Here is a 13,655-nt window from a genome sequence, read left to right on the forward strand (position 1 = left end):
TAGTAGACACTTCTTATTTTTGGTGATGGGAAAGGCGATACTAAATACGGGTGAAGTCTGCACAACTTGACTAAGGTAAATGAAGACATTAAGAAGTACACAAGATAAAGGGACAATCTCTATAAATGCTGTAACATACACAATTTTGCAACAACAGGAATAACAATAAAAAATATGTGTGTGGTTACATAGGTAGATACGCATGCATGCATGTGTATAGGAAGGCATATGCAAGTAAATGCACTTGCATGTATAGTTGTAACTGTAGACATACGTATATACATGTTTGTGTGTGCTGCATATATATCCATATACATAATAAAGTACATAGGGGGCATAGTTATGGAGACTTCCTAGACATATCCAAACAACTCACAGGATTGGTTTACTGGGTTAAAACGCTTAGGACCGTAGTCTCATGGGATAACTCAGTCAATTGGCATAACACAGTTCATAAAGGTAATGTTCTACATCTTAGTTTGGTGAGTAGTGTCTGGATCTTAAAAGCTTGCAAGTGGCCATTTAAGATACAACTATTGGTCTCTACTCATCTGGAGCAAAAGAGAATGAAGGAAACCAAATACTCAAAGAAGAAACTAGGCCACAGGACTAATAGCTCACACGAACCATGGCCTCTTCTAATCTGAGACCAGAAGAATGAGATGGTGCCCGGCTACCACTACCAACCATTCTGACCAGGGACATAATAGAAACTACCAGACAGAATGGGAACAAAATGTAGAACAAAATTCAAATTCTTAATTAAAATTGGCAGACTTACTGGACTGATAAGAGACTAGAGGAACCCTTGAGACTATCACTGTAAGATACCCTTTGAACTTGGAACTGAAGCTATTTCTGGAGGTCACCTTTCAGCCAAAGAACAGATTAGCTTCTAACACCCGTGAGTAATGTGCTCCTTTAAACAATCAACTACAGGAGACCAAATGGTCAACATTTACCCAAAAGCAAAGATGAGAAGGCAAGGAGGGGAAGGGAAGCTAGATCAATGGAAATAATGAGAGCGCTGACACTGTGAAAATTATAACCAATGTTACGAAAAAATTTGTATAAAAATTGTTAAGTGAGAACCTAAATTGTGTATAAACTTTCACCTAAAACACAATAAGATATATTTAAAAAAGAAGATATATATATATAAAATACAACATTTCAATGAAAAAAAAAGGTCAATGGATAGAAAGGATGAACATCTTACACACTCTGAAATGTACCCAATATAAATCCATTTGGGTGTAGATGGATTTTTTTTAAAAAAAAAATAAACTTAGAAGACATTTAAATACACATTGTACTTAACTTTAATAGAAGAAAGTTGACACTTTTGACACATTGACTTAATTATGCAGTGAAATGGCAAGACTTAAAGGGGAATTCATGTATTTCAATGCAAATACTCATCTGGCATTACACTTGGAGAGATGAGGGTTGGCTAAGTCACGCTAATATATTTTTCGGCTTTGGTGTCTTCATCTGTTAAAAAAAAAAGGCATTAAACAGATAATCTCCATGGAATTTTCTAGTTTCACACTCTATGGATAAGTGCTAGTAACATTATCAATACATTTTGAATACGGAAAAGATGCTTCTTAAAGTTTAGATTTCAGCTAAATTGCCTACTTTCTTCCTGGACTCTAAGACCTGGGAGTTTGGGGATAAAGAGTTCAATTTCACAGGCCAGCTATTCAGTGCCTTTTTTCCTTGAATAATTTCTACTTTAATGGAGAAAGCCATTTTCCTCCTTACTCTGCCTCCTATCCCACAACATTCCAAATCCTGACTGTTCAGCCCTTGCCTTCCTGACAGTCTTTCCTTTTCAACCCAAAACATCTATTAAGTGATGTTCTGCTGATTATAAACATTTCCTTTTATGCATACTGGCTTTAAAAATATGCTAACTAGGCACTTGTATATGCTGCTCTTTGAGGTATAAATTGGTACAATCTTTCTTGAAAGCAAACTAGCAATATATAACAGTCTTAAAAGTGTATACTTTAAGGGTCCATTTTCACTTGAGGAATATAACCTAAGGGAATAACAAGGTAATGGTGGAAAGATGAATGTATATTATTAATGGATATTCAACACATAGCTTATGATACAAAACTGCTAACTAAAATACCTTACTTCAGGGGATTCACTGAAGAAATGTGTAGCACTTCTTGACTTGAGAAGGTATTTGTTATCTTTAATGAGGATAGGTGGTCACTTCTATAAAACTGTGTATTTTTGTCAAGACATACATAGAAAAATCTGTAAGGATGTAACACAAAAACTGTGGTAATATTGTCTTCAATAGTGAATTTTTTTTTTTTTGCCTATTAATTTTCTAATTTTTCTACAATGAATATGAATTACTTTGCTCACAAAGTAAATATGTCACGGGTTAAATAAATTTCAACAGTTTATTTAGAAGAATCATCAACCCACGAAGCTATTTAATTCCTTAGGTACTGTAATTGTTATTGAAAGATAGTAAGACTGGACATGTCCACCTCCCAAAAGAGATTCCAACTGCAAGGAAAGAATAACTTACTGAGATAAAACAAGCGACAGAACACAATTTTTGTTGTTTTTAGAGTTTGAAAAGACAAATCATATGTCTTCAGAATATCTAAATAGTTGTTTATTATTTTAAACTATGAAGAGCCAGGGAAACAAGGTACTGCAGCAAACACTTTTAATAAGAATACAAAATTCATACCAGAGGCACATTCTGGGGAATGTAAATGAACTATCACAAATAGTAATTCTGCTGGAAGAATAAAATAAGGCTCTCTTAGAGTACAAATACACAGGAAGGAATGATTTAAAATAAGTTTATGGTTTACAATCACATTACACTGTATTAAGCACTGAAAACAGGCATAGTAATTAAAAAGCCAGCTAAAAGGCACCTCAACATATATAACAAATCTTACAGTCCACAAAATTGGTGTATAATGGTAATTTTAAGTAATTCATTTCCACACAAAAGAAATGAACCGGTGAAGGGATAACTCTCAAAATGTTATGTCTATGACAAAAATTAAGAAAACTTTACATTTAATAAAGATTACATTACGGATAGAACCACAGAGTGGAGAAGCTAACCATATAACATATAATCAACACTGCCCAGCAACTACAACAGTACTGACCTTTCCAATCTCCCTTCTTCCTGTTACCACCACACTATCCTACATTATCTCTTCATTACCCACATGAAAAAGCCTCTCCCAGTTTCCATTCCTCAAAAGGAATTAAAAAAAACAAAAAAGCAAACTCAGAAGCTGATTTCACTATGAACTTTAACATAGTTTAACGAGTACAAAGAAACCCAAAATTTATACACAGTATTCCTTTCCAAAGAAGGAACAGATACATTAAACATTATCTGAAAGGGGTTTCTTTATGGGGTATGTACATTGGCTGAACAAGAATTACTGTATCTGAGAAGGCACACATCTGTGATTTAAGGCTTAAACAGTATTGTTACATACGGAAGTCAATAAAAGCTGTCTAGTAATTCACTTCTATCAAAATGGAATTTACCCCAAAATTAACTTTTCTAGCTCAGATTTCTACTCTAGAAATTGTCAAGAATCTCTATTCCTAAGTCCACCTGTCAAAAAATTCTCTTAAGGTTTCATTATGAATCAAAACAAATTGCTAACGTAAGTGCCCAGTGACTTTGGGTAATGCAGATTCACAAGCTGAAACACCTCACAAAATGACAGTGCAACTCCTGTGTCTTTAGAAAAAGTGTAAACAACTTACACCAGTACAGATTCGTTTTTAAAAAGGTATTTGTCACAACTCCACAGCCAACCAGTCATTTATGAGGGGCTGCTGTCTCTGTGCGGATGCTGCAGGAACATCATATAATTTTACTCTGCAAAATAGTTTCTTTTTTCTTTAAGACAGTACATGAAAATGAATCTCTTAAAGATGTTTAATATATTCTTATATAAAATATCTGATGTTGATACAAATCATGTAAACCTCCCTTTGGAAAAGTTACAACTGGCCCTCATTTCCAGGACCAAAAACCTCAAATTTTTATCTTGTCAGTGCAAATCTATATTAGATGTTTTCAAACTACAGTAATAGCCATCAATCCTCACCATACAAAAGGATTTCTCCAAAAGGAAAATTACTGTGTCCAGATTATAGAAATTATGTTTACATTAAAGCCACCCACATTCCCATTAAATTTCATAGTTCAATTGTTAGAAGTATGAAAAAGGGAAAAATTAAAGCTGTCTGCAAGAATCACTACAATGGCTGTCACCCCTTCCCACTTCCCCTAATCTGCTTTATTCTTATTAGATTTGTTTAGAAATATAACAATGTGACATTTCCCCCCGGTGTGATTACTGTTCTTCAAGCCAAGATGGGGCATCCACTCCAGGAGTTTTCAATTTGATATGGAACTGTTTAAGTGTCTGTTCAAGCTGCTTCTGATTCCCAGCAAAGTAAGCAGCAATGGCATTGTGGAAAAGGACCAACTGATTGTGCAATACTTTAACCTGTGGATAGAGCAGAGTTACAAGACCAAACATTAACATCAATGACAATGAGATATGAGGTGATTTATTACATACCTTAATTAAATAGTGAATCTCTCCTCAAGAAAGGCCGTTTTATGAATGATAAAATATTTCACACATACCAAGTGTATATGGCCTTGCAGGGTCTCTGAGTGTTGGATGACTTTCTAATGCTCCCCATGCCCCACCCTCAAGTTAAAGAGAAAGAAGATATCTAACAACAGGTCAGTTTATGAAGGTAAATATATACTCTGCTAACCATTTTCAAATATTATTGAAGGCACTGATTGAAAATATCATTTAATTCTCCCTCAAGCTAAGTATATTCAAAATCATGAGATATCAAACAGAGAATATTCGATACAAATAATCCCCATATAATATATGCTAGATACCAACCATGGACATCATGAGACTATGCTTTATGTAAAACTGAGTAGGTTGGATACTTTTAAGTACTGTATTTGTTTGCAAAGAATCAGCAAGTGGCAGCAAGTGTCCAGAAAATCCATTTGCTTTAAGCTCATATGATTCTCAGTTATTCTCAACTGCTTATTACTTCTAATGATATCAAGAGTATGTTTTAACAAAGCAACACTCTATAAATCTTTCTTAAAGAAATCAGCAAAGCATCACAAAGACTTACGAACCTGTGCTTCCTGAGGTCTTATACATGACAGCAAAATACTCAACAAGAAAGCATAAAATACATTCTGATTTATTAATAACATACAGTATTATTTATCATGAACACTGAGGTTTAAACATGTTTAATGATGTGAAAATGTCTAAATATATGCTAAGTGAAAAATAGGATACAAAATTTTATATATGTATGACATCTGTGTTCATTATATTACACACATATTCTCTCTAGCCATTTCTTCCTCCATCTACTACCTCAATAAAGGAAATAATAAAAACATTAGCTATTTTTTATTTGTAAAGCCTTTGTTTTTAAAAAGGAAAATATCATAAAAAGAAAGCATGCTCAAGATTATAAAATTCAAGCAGTACTGAAGAGTATAATGGGAATAGTAAACATCTCCTCATCTACTTGCCACACTTACTCCCCACCCCACTTATTTGATATGCTGATATCAAAAATTCCCAAGCCAAAATCCATACTGTCAGAAAAAAATGTCATTTTTTAAAATTTTAACTACAGAACAAATCCCCAGATGGGTGAAACTGAGAAGCATGAAAAAGAAAGTAATAATATCTGCTAAGGTATAGTTTGAAAGTAAAATTTCAAAAACAAGTTACCAAAATGTATCGTTTGATCTCACTTCTATTTTTAAAAACATGAGTATGCACATGCTTATGAGCACAGGAAATATGTCGAAGGATAGTCATTCATTTGAGAGGCATATAGGATTGTGATCAAAAGCACAGGCTCTGGAATCTCAGGCAAATCACCTACTATTTCTGTAGGAAATGAGGATACTAACAGTGCCTGTCAGTGATTGGATGGTGGATAATGTAATTTTAAAAAAGTTACCTGCTATGTGGAGAATGAACTGTAGGAAGATCAGAGTGGAAACCAAGCAACAGTTAAGAGAGTACTGCAGTGGTCCAGGTGAGGGAGGTCAGTGGCTTAGACCAGGGGACTGGCACTGGATAATGTGAGAAGTGGATATATTTTGGTGGAAGAGCTGACAGCAGCTAAGTTATTTTTTAGCAGTTAAATTTTGAATGGTGGAAGTATGGGTATTCTTTATACTTTCTTATATTATCTAAGATCCTTAAAAACAACAAGTACACATTATATAATCAGAAAAAAAATACTTTCATTAATAAAAGGGTAATATTTTAGTAAAGAGCACTAATGTAGGTCACTACAATTCGCAAGAAATATTAAACTGTATGAAGATTAGATAGAATTTAAATCTGGTTTCATCTGTGATTTTAATCAGCATTTAACTAAGTTACATGAAACACCAACAATCCACCGCAACCACTAACATTTTTAAATGTCTGAGTCACTTCACTTGACCAGATGATTTACTATGTAGAACTAAGATATCACAAAGGAACCAACAAAGCTTCTTTCCTGAAAAAGAATCTTCCTGAGCGTGTTTTTATAAAATGGTTTGGAACGGCACAGGGCAGTATACTGTGTGTGCCAATATACAATTATGTAAGAGTGGTGATGGAAAGGTGTAACATCTACGAAGGTGACATTACTGCTTAAAAAGAGGTAGAAGTTAGTTGTTTCCCAGTCTAATACTGGAAGAAGTCATCAGCTGAGAATAAAATCAGAGAAATTTTAAACTAGAGGGATCCTCACAGATTATCATAAACAACCATCTGGTTTTACATATGAGAAACTGGGACACAAGTGAGTATTAAGTGATTTGCTCTGTGTCATGTGATGAGTGAGTAGCAGAGTTAGGACCAAAACCCCAGTCTTGCGATTCCTTGCCCAGTGCATTCTCCTTTGCACAACCCTGCCTCCCAACACTGCAAAAGTGATCTGGCTGAAGAAGCAAAGCTGCATTCTTTAGACTACAGGGGGAATAACTGTTCTGACTGGTCCTGGGCACTTCTGGATCCATTTAATTCTGTGCACTGCATGCAAACTCTGCATGCTCTTCAGAACAGCAACAGAACAGAAAAAACAAATAATAAGCACAGCTCAGAGGCTGGCCGACATGTCTAGTAACAACCCAGGGCCACACTCACATACTCTGAGATTGTTTAATCAGAGATCAAGGCCTGCATCACAGCTCAGTGCAGCCACAGTGTAAACAGCCCTGACTGAACCCTCTTTTAATGTGAGGTATTCACCCATATGAACTTTTTGTGGGAAGAGGGAAAGATCAAATGTCTTTGATGCTACGATAGCCAAAATCAACTGGTGAAGAAGTGAATATGATTTCTGCCCAGCAACCTGTACAGTATTGACACCCCAGGGAATGAACATCTCAAGCCTTGAGAACAAGTTAGGTTACTTCTCTAGCTATTCAAACCTTAGGGCACGGGCACTGCTGATTCACCCAGAAGTTGTTTGAAACAAAAGGAATTTTTCTTCTTCCTCTGATACAGATAAAGTTTCTAGCAGGCATATAGTTTAAAAGGACCAGATAGCTTGAAACAATGAAAACTAAGAAATGTCTATACAGACTAAAAGAGGTCCATCTTGAATTTATCTGCTCAGACATTTAAGGCCTGCAAATCTTTCCAAAAGAAAACCTTTGGTGCTGGGTACAAGGATGACAAAAAAACATGTGACACTTACTATGTGTCAGGCCCTGTACTGGGGATACAAGGGTAAGTAAGGCATGGGAAAGCAGAAAATGATGATTAGTGTGATAAATGAGTAGGAGTAGTGAAAATACATTGGGTTATAAAAAGGGCTTGTAGGGACAACAGGGTTATTTCAAGAAAGGCTGAAAGAGAGCATTGGTACACGAGAGCTCTCACTCCCCTGGCCCTCTGCTTCTTAGATATGGGGGACATATGAAAGGATAAGGAGCCTCCATCTAGAGGCCATTACTAGGGAAACAGAGTAATCACATAAAGGCAGGTTATAAAAAGGCAGTTTAGAAGATGAGGTAAGTATTCAATTGTTGTGAACTGTTACTATAATGATGGCCCCCAGTGAATCACCGCTCTCACTATCTGGGCCCTACACCTCCTACAATGAAAATGGGCTTGACAATGTAACATTAAAAATGAGGCCTGATAAGCAAGTGCTTGACCTCTTGGACTACTGCCCCCACCTTGTGAGGAAGCCCAGCTAGCCTTCTTCAAGATGAAAGCCCAAAGGGAGAGAGGCCCAGTCATTCCACCTGGGCCGAATGCCCAGCAGGCCCTACAGTTGAAAGTGAAACCAGCAGAAGAACCCACCTATCCAATCCACAGAATTGCAAGAAATAATATATCATTGTTGTTCTAAGCCACTAGGTTTCGGGTGGTTTGTTATGCAGCATCCATGAAAAAGGTTAAAAATGCAGTGTCCCAGCAATTAAAAAAAAAGGCTACAGAAAATACAGTGAAAAGGAGGAAAATCAGAAGGGGAAGGACATGCTTGGGAAGAAGAAAGGCTAAGCTGAATAAGAAATACAGGAACATAGAGCACAGAAGGGGGCACAGTCAGGGAAATCTCTTAGATATAACCAAACACCTCATGGGATGAAGATCTTAGGCTCGAGGGCAAAAGACCATAGATTCAGGAGACATCTATATCAACCGACACAACATAGTTCATAAAGACAATAGGTCTGCACTCTACTTTGGTGAGTAGCGTCTGGGGTCTTAAAAGCTTGTGAATGGCCATCTAAGATACAGCTATTGGTCTCTTCCCGTCCAAAGCAAAGGAGAGTGAAGAAAACAAAACACTCAAGGGAGCAATTAGTCCAAAGGACTAATGGACCACATGAACCATAGCCTACACGACCCCGAGACCAGAAGAAATAGATGGTGGCCAGCAACCAGTGCCAACCACTATGACTAGGATCACAACAGAGGGTCTTGGGCAGAGCGGGAGAAAAACGTAGAACAAAAAATCAAATTCACAAAAAAGACCAGACTTACTGGTCTGACAGAAACTGGAGGAACCCCTGAAACTATGGCCCTAAGACATCCTTCTGACCTGGAACTGAAGCCATTCCCAGAGACTACCTTCCAGCCAAACAATAGATAAGCCCATAAAATAAACATTAACACTGGAAAGGAAAGTGCTCCTCAGAACAATCAATTATACGAGATCAAAAAGGCAGTATTTGCCCAAAAGCAAAGATGACAAGGTAGGAAGGGGTAGAAAATCACGATGACAGGAAACGGGGAACCCAAGGAGGAAATGCGGAGACAGATGACACATTATGAGGGATGAAACCAAGGCCATGAAACACTTTATGTACAAATTATCGAATGGGAATCTAATTTGCTCTGTAAACTTTCATCTAATGCCCAGTAAAAAAAGAAACAAAGGGACAGAAGAAAGGTTTGTGTCTGGGGAGGTCAGGATTATGGGTGATGATGATTCATAGGAGAAATTAAAGAGAGAAACTAGGGAGTAGAGATTCAACCAAAAAACCAAACTGAACCCATTGCCATCGAACTGATTCTGACTCAAACAAGAGGGGCAAAAATTCCACTAACCATCCCCAAGTACTAACTACAGGTTTGGAGTAAATGTAGTATAGTATCTTTGAAAGCTTTTACTTTCTAGGAAGACCTAATAACTGCATTAGCTATAGTGTGACTCTCGTCAAAGGCCCAACATTTCCAATTTTGTATATGTTATTCACTCAAGTCATTACTAAAACATACCCATTACTTATTAAACCAGTTGCTGTCAAAATGATTCCAACTCATGGTGATCCCATGTGTGTCAGAGGAGAACTGCGCTCCATAGGGTTTTCAATGGCTGATTTTTTGGAAGGAGATTGCCAGACTTTTCTTTTGAGGGGTCTCTGGATGAATGTAAACCATCAACCTTTTGGTAAGGGTCATGGATTGAACTGTGTCCCCCAAAAATATCTACCTGGCTAGGCCAGATTCCCAGTATTGTGTGATTGTCCATCATTTTGTCATCCAGTGTGATTTTCATATGTTATAAATTCTATCATTATGATGTTAATGAGATGGAATAGGGGCAGTTATGTTGATGAGATCTGTAAAATTGTATTGTGTCTTAAGCCAATCTCTTTTGAGATATAAAAGACAGAAGTAAGCAGAGAGACATGGGGACCTCACACCACCAAGAAAGAAGCAGCAGCAGCATGGCACGTCCTTTGGCCCCGGATGCTTGCGTGGAGAAGCTCCTAGTCCAGGGGAAGACTGATGACAAGGACCTTCCTACAGAGCCGACAGAGAGAGAAAGGCTTCCCCTGGAGCTGATGCCTGAATTTGGACTTGTAGCCTCCTAGACTGAGAGAATAAATTTCTCTTTGTTAAAGCCATCCACCACTTGTGGTATTTCTGTTATAGCAGCAATAGATAACTAAGACAGTAAGCAACTGAGTGTGTTAACCGTTTGCACCACCCAGGGACTCCAACCCATTACTTGTAATGCTCCTTTTACAGAAGCAGAAAAAGTTTTGTAATCAGAAGGCGTGGGTTCCAATCTTAGCTGCGTAACTTGCCAGTTATCCCTGTGACATCCTGTACAGGTTACTTGAAGTTTGTTAGCATGGTCTTTATCCATTTATCAGGTATACCATTACCAAACTGAATTTGTAGGACTGCTGTGAGGGTTAAATGAAATGAGATACTACCTAGCACACTTTCTAACACGTCATAAGTACTTATTCAATTTCAGTGGAATCTAAGTTTACCTATTTGACAGTCAAATCTTCAAACTGCACCGACTTTTCTTAGTGAACTAAAAATTTCATATGTTTAGAATCTACTGATTGGGAACTTGTGAGAAGTAAAACAGGAACTGATGAAAAGTTTACCTTAGCACAGTGAAAAAAGGTGTGTGCTAAAATAAAAGGTGTGTGTAAAATAATAATAATTTAAAAGATTGCAGGGATATAGTTGACTAACCATCACTGACTACCTTGAAATGTCCTTCAGTCTAAGACCAGAAAACCACCAGTATGCTGAGAAGGAATTCTGCTTGACAGATCACCTCAGACGAACCTTTAAGGGTCCCCTGCCAACTCCATGATTCTGTGATTTTTCAAGCACCAGAGAGGGGCTTAATTTCTTTTAAGTTATTCATTGATTAGCACCACTTGAGTTAACCATATTCCACGTGAAGTTTTTAAAAAAACATTCTTAATATAGACTTTTTACTAATTCATACTGGCCTTAAGTCTAGATAAAAAATTTTTATTTATTTAAAAATAAACCAAAAAACAAAAATAACAAAACCACCACCCACTGCTGTCAATTCTGACTCATGGCAACCTCACGTGTGACAGCAGAACTGCTCCATATGGTTTTCTTTGCAGTAATCTTTCCAGAAGCAAATTGCCAAGCTTTTCTGCTGCAGCACCACTGGGTGGGTATGAACTACCAACATTTAGGTTAGCAGTTGAGTGCAAACTGTTTCTGTCACCTAGAGGCCTTAGTTTTAAAACAAGCTTCAATCTTATAAATCAATTTGCCTAAGTACCAAAAAAAGCACAGAGCTATTCTAATTAAGTTTATAACCAGAGTTTACCTTACATCGGTGGCATTTGATTTGAAGAGCAAATCTCTCTCCTGTAAGATGCTGGCCAATTAAAATTATAGCTAGCAAAAAATAATTAAATAAAATAAAAAAATTATAGCTAGCTCATTTGATCTCATTACATAAAAATGTTTTCTAAAACTGAGCTCTCTTAGTCATCTCTTGCTAGTGTGGATGAGCTTCAGACCTCTTCAGGAGGGCAGATTATTGTCAGAAACTGGCCAAAGAATACCGAGGGCAGTGTTTTGACAGATGGTGGAAAAGCTCCTGGATAACCATAGAAATGGAAGAATTTCTTAAACAAAGATAAAAAATAAATTAAAAGAAAAATATTGATAAACTACATTAAAATTTAGAATTTTTACTCATCAAAAGGGAGTGAAGAAACAAACTACAAATGGGAAAGATATTTGTATTACATGTAACTGACAAAGGATACGTATCTAGAAAATGTGAAAAACCCACAAACCAAAAACAACCCAAATTAAAAACAGCAAATGAAATAGATGGGCATTTCACAGAGGAGGAAACGAGAAAAGCCATTATACATCTGCAAAGATACCCAGCCTCATCAGAAAACAGGAAATGCAAATTAAAACTAACATGGGATGCCATTTTATACCCTCCATATTAAACCAAAAACGCATTGCTGTGGAGTCGATTCCAACTCATAGTGACCTTATATGACAGAGCAGAACTGCCCCAAAGGGTTTCCAAGGCTGTAATCTTTATGGCAGCAGACTGCCACATCTTTCTCCTGAAGAGTGGCTGGTGGGTTCGAAATGCAGATCTTCTGGTTAACTGCCAAGTGTTTTAACTGCTATGCCACCGGTAAGAAATCATACACATTGCTGACTAGTGTATAAATTTTCACTTTTTAAAATTTTTTTTTTATTTTTTCCCATATAAAAATTTATACATACACTGTTATGTGACTCTAATTGCTCTCCCCATACTGTGACAGCACACTCCTCCTTTCCACCTCTGATTCCCCATGTCCATTCAACCAGCTCCTAACCCTCTCTGCCTTCCCATCTCACCTCAGGACTGAAGCTGCCCCTTTGGTCTCCTGTATCTACTTGAGCTAAGAGGCTCACTCCTCATGAGTATCACTTTATGTCCCACAGTCCAGTCCAATCCCTGTCAGAAGAGCTGGCCTAGGAAATTGTTTTAGTTCTGGGCTGACAGAGTATCCAGGGGCCTTGCTTTCCAGGGTTCCTCCAGTATCAGTCAGACCATTAAGTCTGGTTTTCTTACTAGAATTTGAGTTCTGCAACCCACCTTTCTCCTGCTCCATCTGGGACTCTCTGTTGTGTTCCCTGTCAGGGTGGTTATTGGTGGTAGCTGGGCACCATCTAATTCTTCGGGTCTCAGGCTGATGAAGTCTCCGGTTTATGTGGTCCTTTCTGTCTATTGGGCTAGTACTTTCCTTGAGGCTTTGGTGTTCTTCATTCTCCTTTACTCCAGGTGGTTGGGACCAATTGATGCATCTTAGATGGCCGCTTGCAAGCTTTTAAGACCTCAGACGCCACTCACCAAAGTAGGATGCAGAACAGTTTCTTAATAAGCTTTGTTATACCAATTGACCTAGATAGCTAGATGTCCCCTGAAAGCATGGTCCCCAGACCCCTTCCACTGCTACTCTGTCTCTCAAAGTGTTTGACTGTATTCAGGAAACTTCTCAGCCTTGGTTTAGTCCAGTTGTGCTGACTTCCCCCGAAGTGTGTGCCGTCCTTCCCCTCGTCTACGATGATTCTTATCTACTATCAAGTTAGTAAATAACCATCACCCTCCCTCCCCACCCTCATAATCATCAAAGAATGCTTTCTTCTGTGTTTAAACCTTTTCTTGAGTTCTTATAATAGTGGTCTTATGCAGTATTTGTCCTTCTGTGACTGACTAAATTCACTCAGCATAAGTTCCAGCTCTGTCCATGTTATACGATGTTTCACAGCTTCATCGTTGTTCTTTAT

The 13,655-nt window shown here is 37.5% G+C and overlaps 1 protein-coding gene across 15 annotated transcripts in view; it reads right to left on the bottom strand.

Moving 5' to 3' along the window:
* Positions 1 to 2,684: 2,684 nt before the first annotated feature.
* The window catches only part of ARFIP1 (ADP ribosylation factor interacting protein 1), a 196,797-nt gene continuing 185,826 nt past the window's right edge, over positions 2,685 to 13,655 (bottom strand). For 13 of the 15 annotated variants that reach the window (XM_023733524.1, XM_023733523.1, XM_023733520.1 and 10 more), the window contains one exon: positions 2,825 to 4,532. In XM_023733524.1, the coding sequence (XP_023589292.1) occupies positions 4,377 to 4,532 (156 nt within the window). In that variant the 3' untranslated portion in view covers positions 2,825 to 4,376. Of the gene's footprint in view, positions 4,533 to 13,655 lie in introns of all 15 variants that reach the window. The other 2 variants (XM_004378818.3, XM_004378817.3) reach the window with 1 other exon arrangement.

This window comes from Trichechus manatus, unplaced genomic scaffold (genome assembly GCF_000243295.1).
Source record: "Trichechus manatus latirostris isolate Lorelei unplaced genomic scaffold, TriManLat1.0 scaffold00059, whole genome shotgun sequence".
Lineage (NCBI taxonomy): Eukaryota > Metazoa > Chordata > Mammalia > Sirenia > Trichechidae > Trichechus > Trichechus manatus.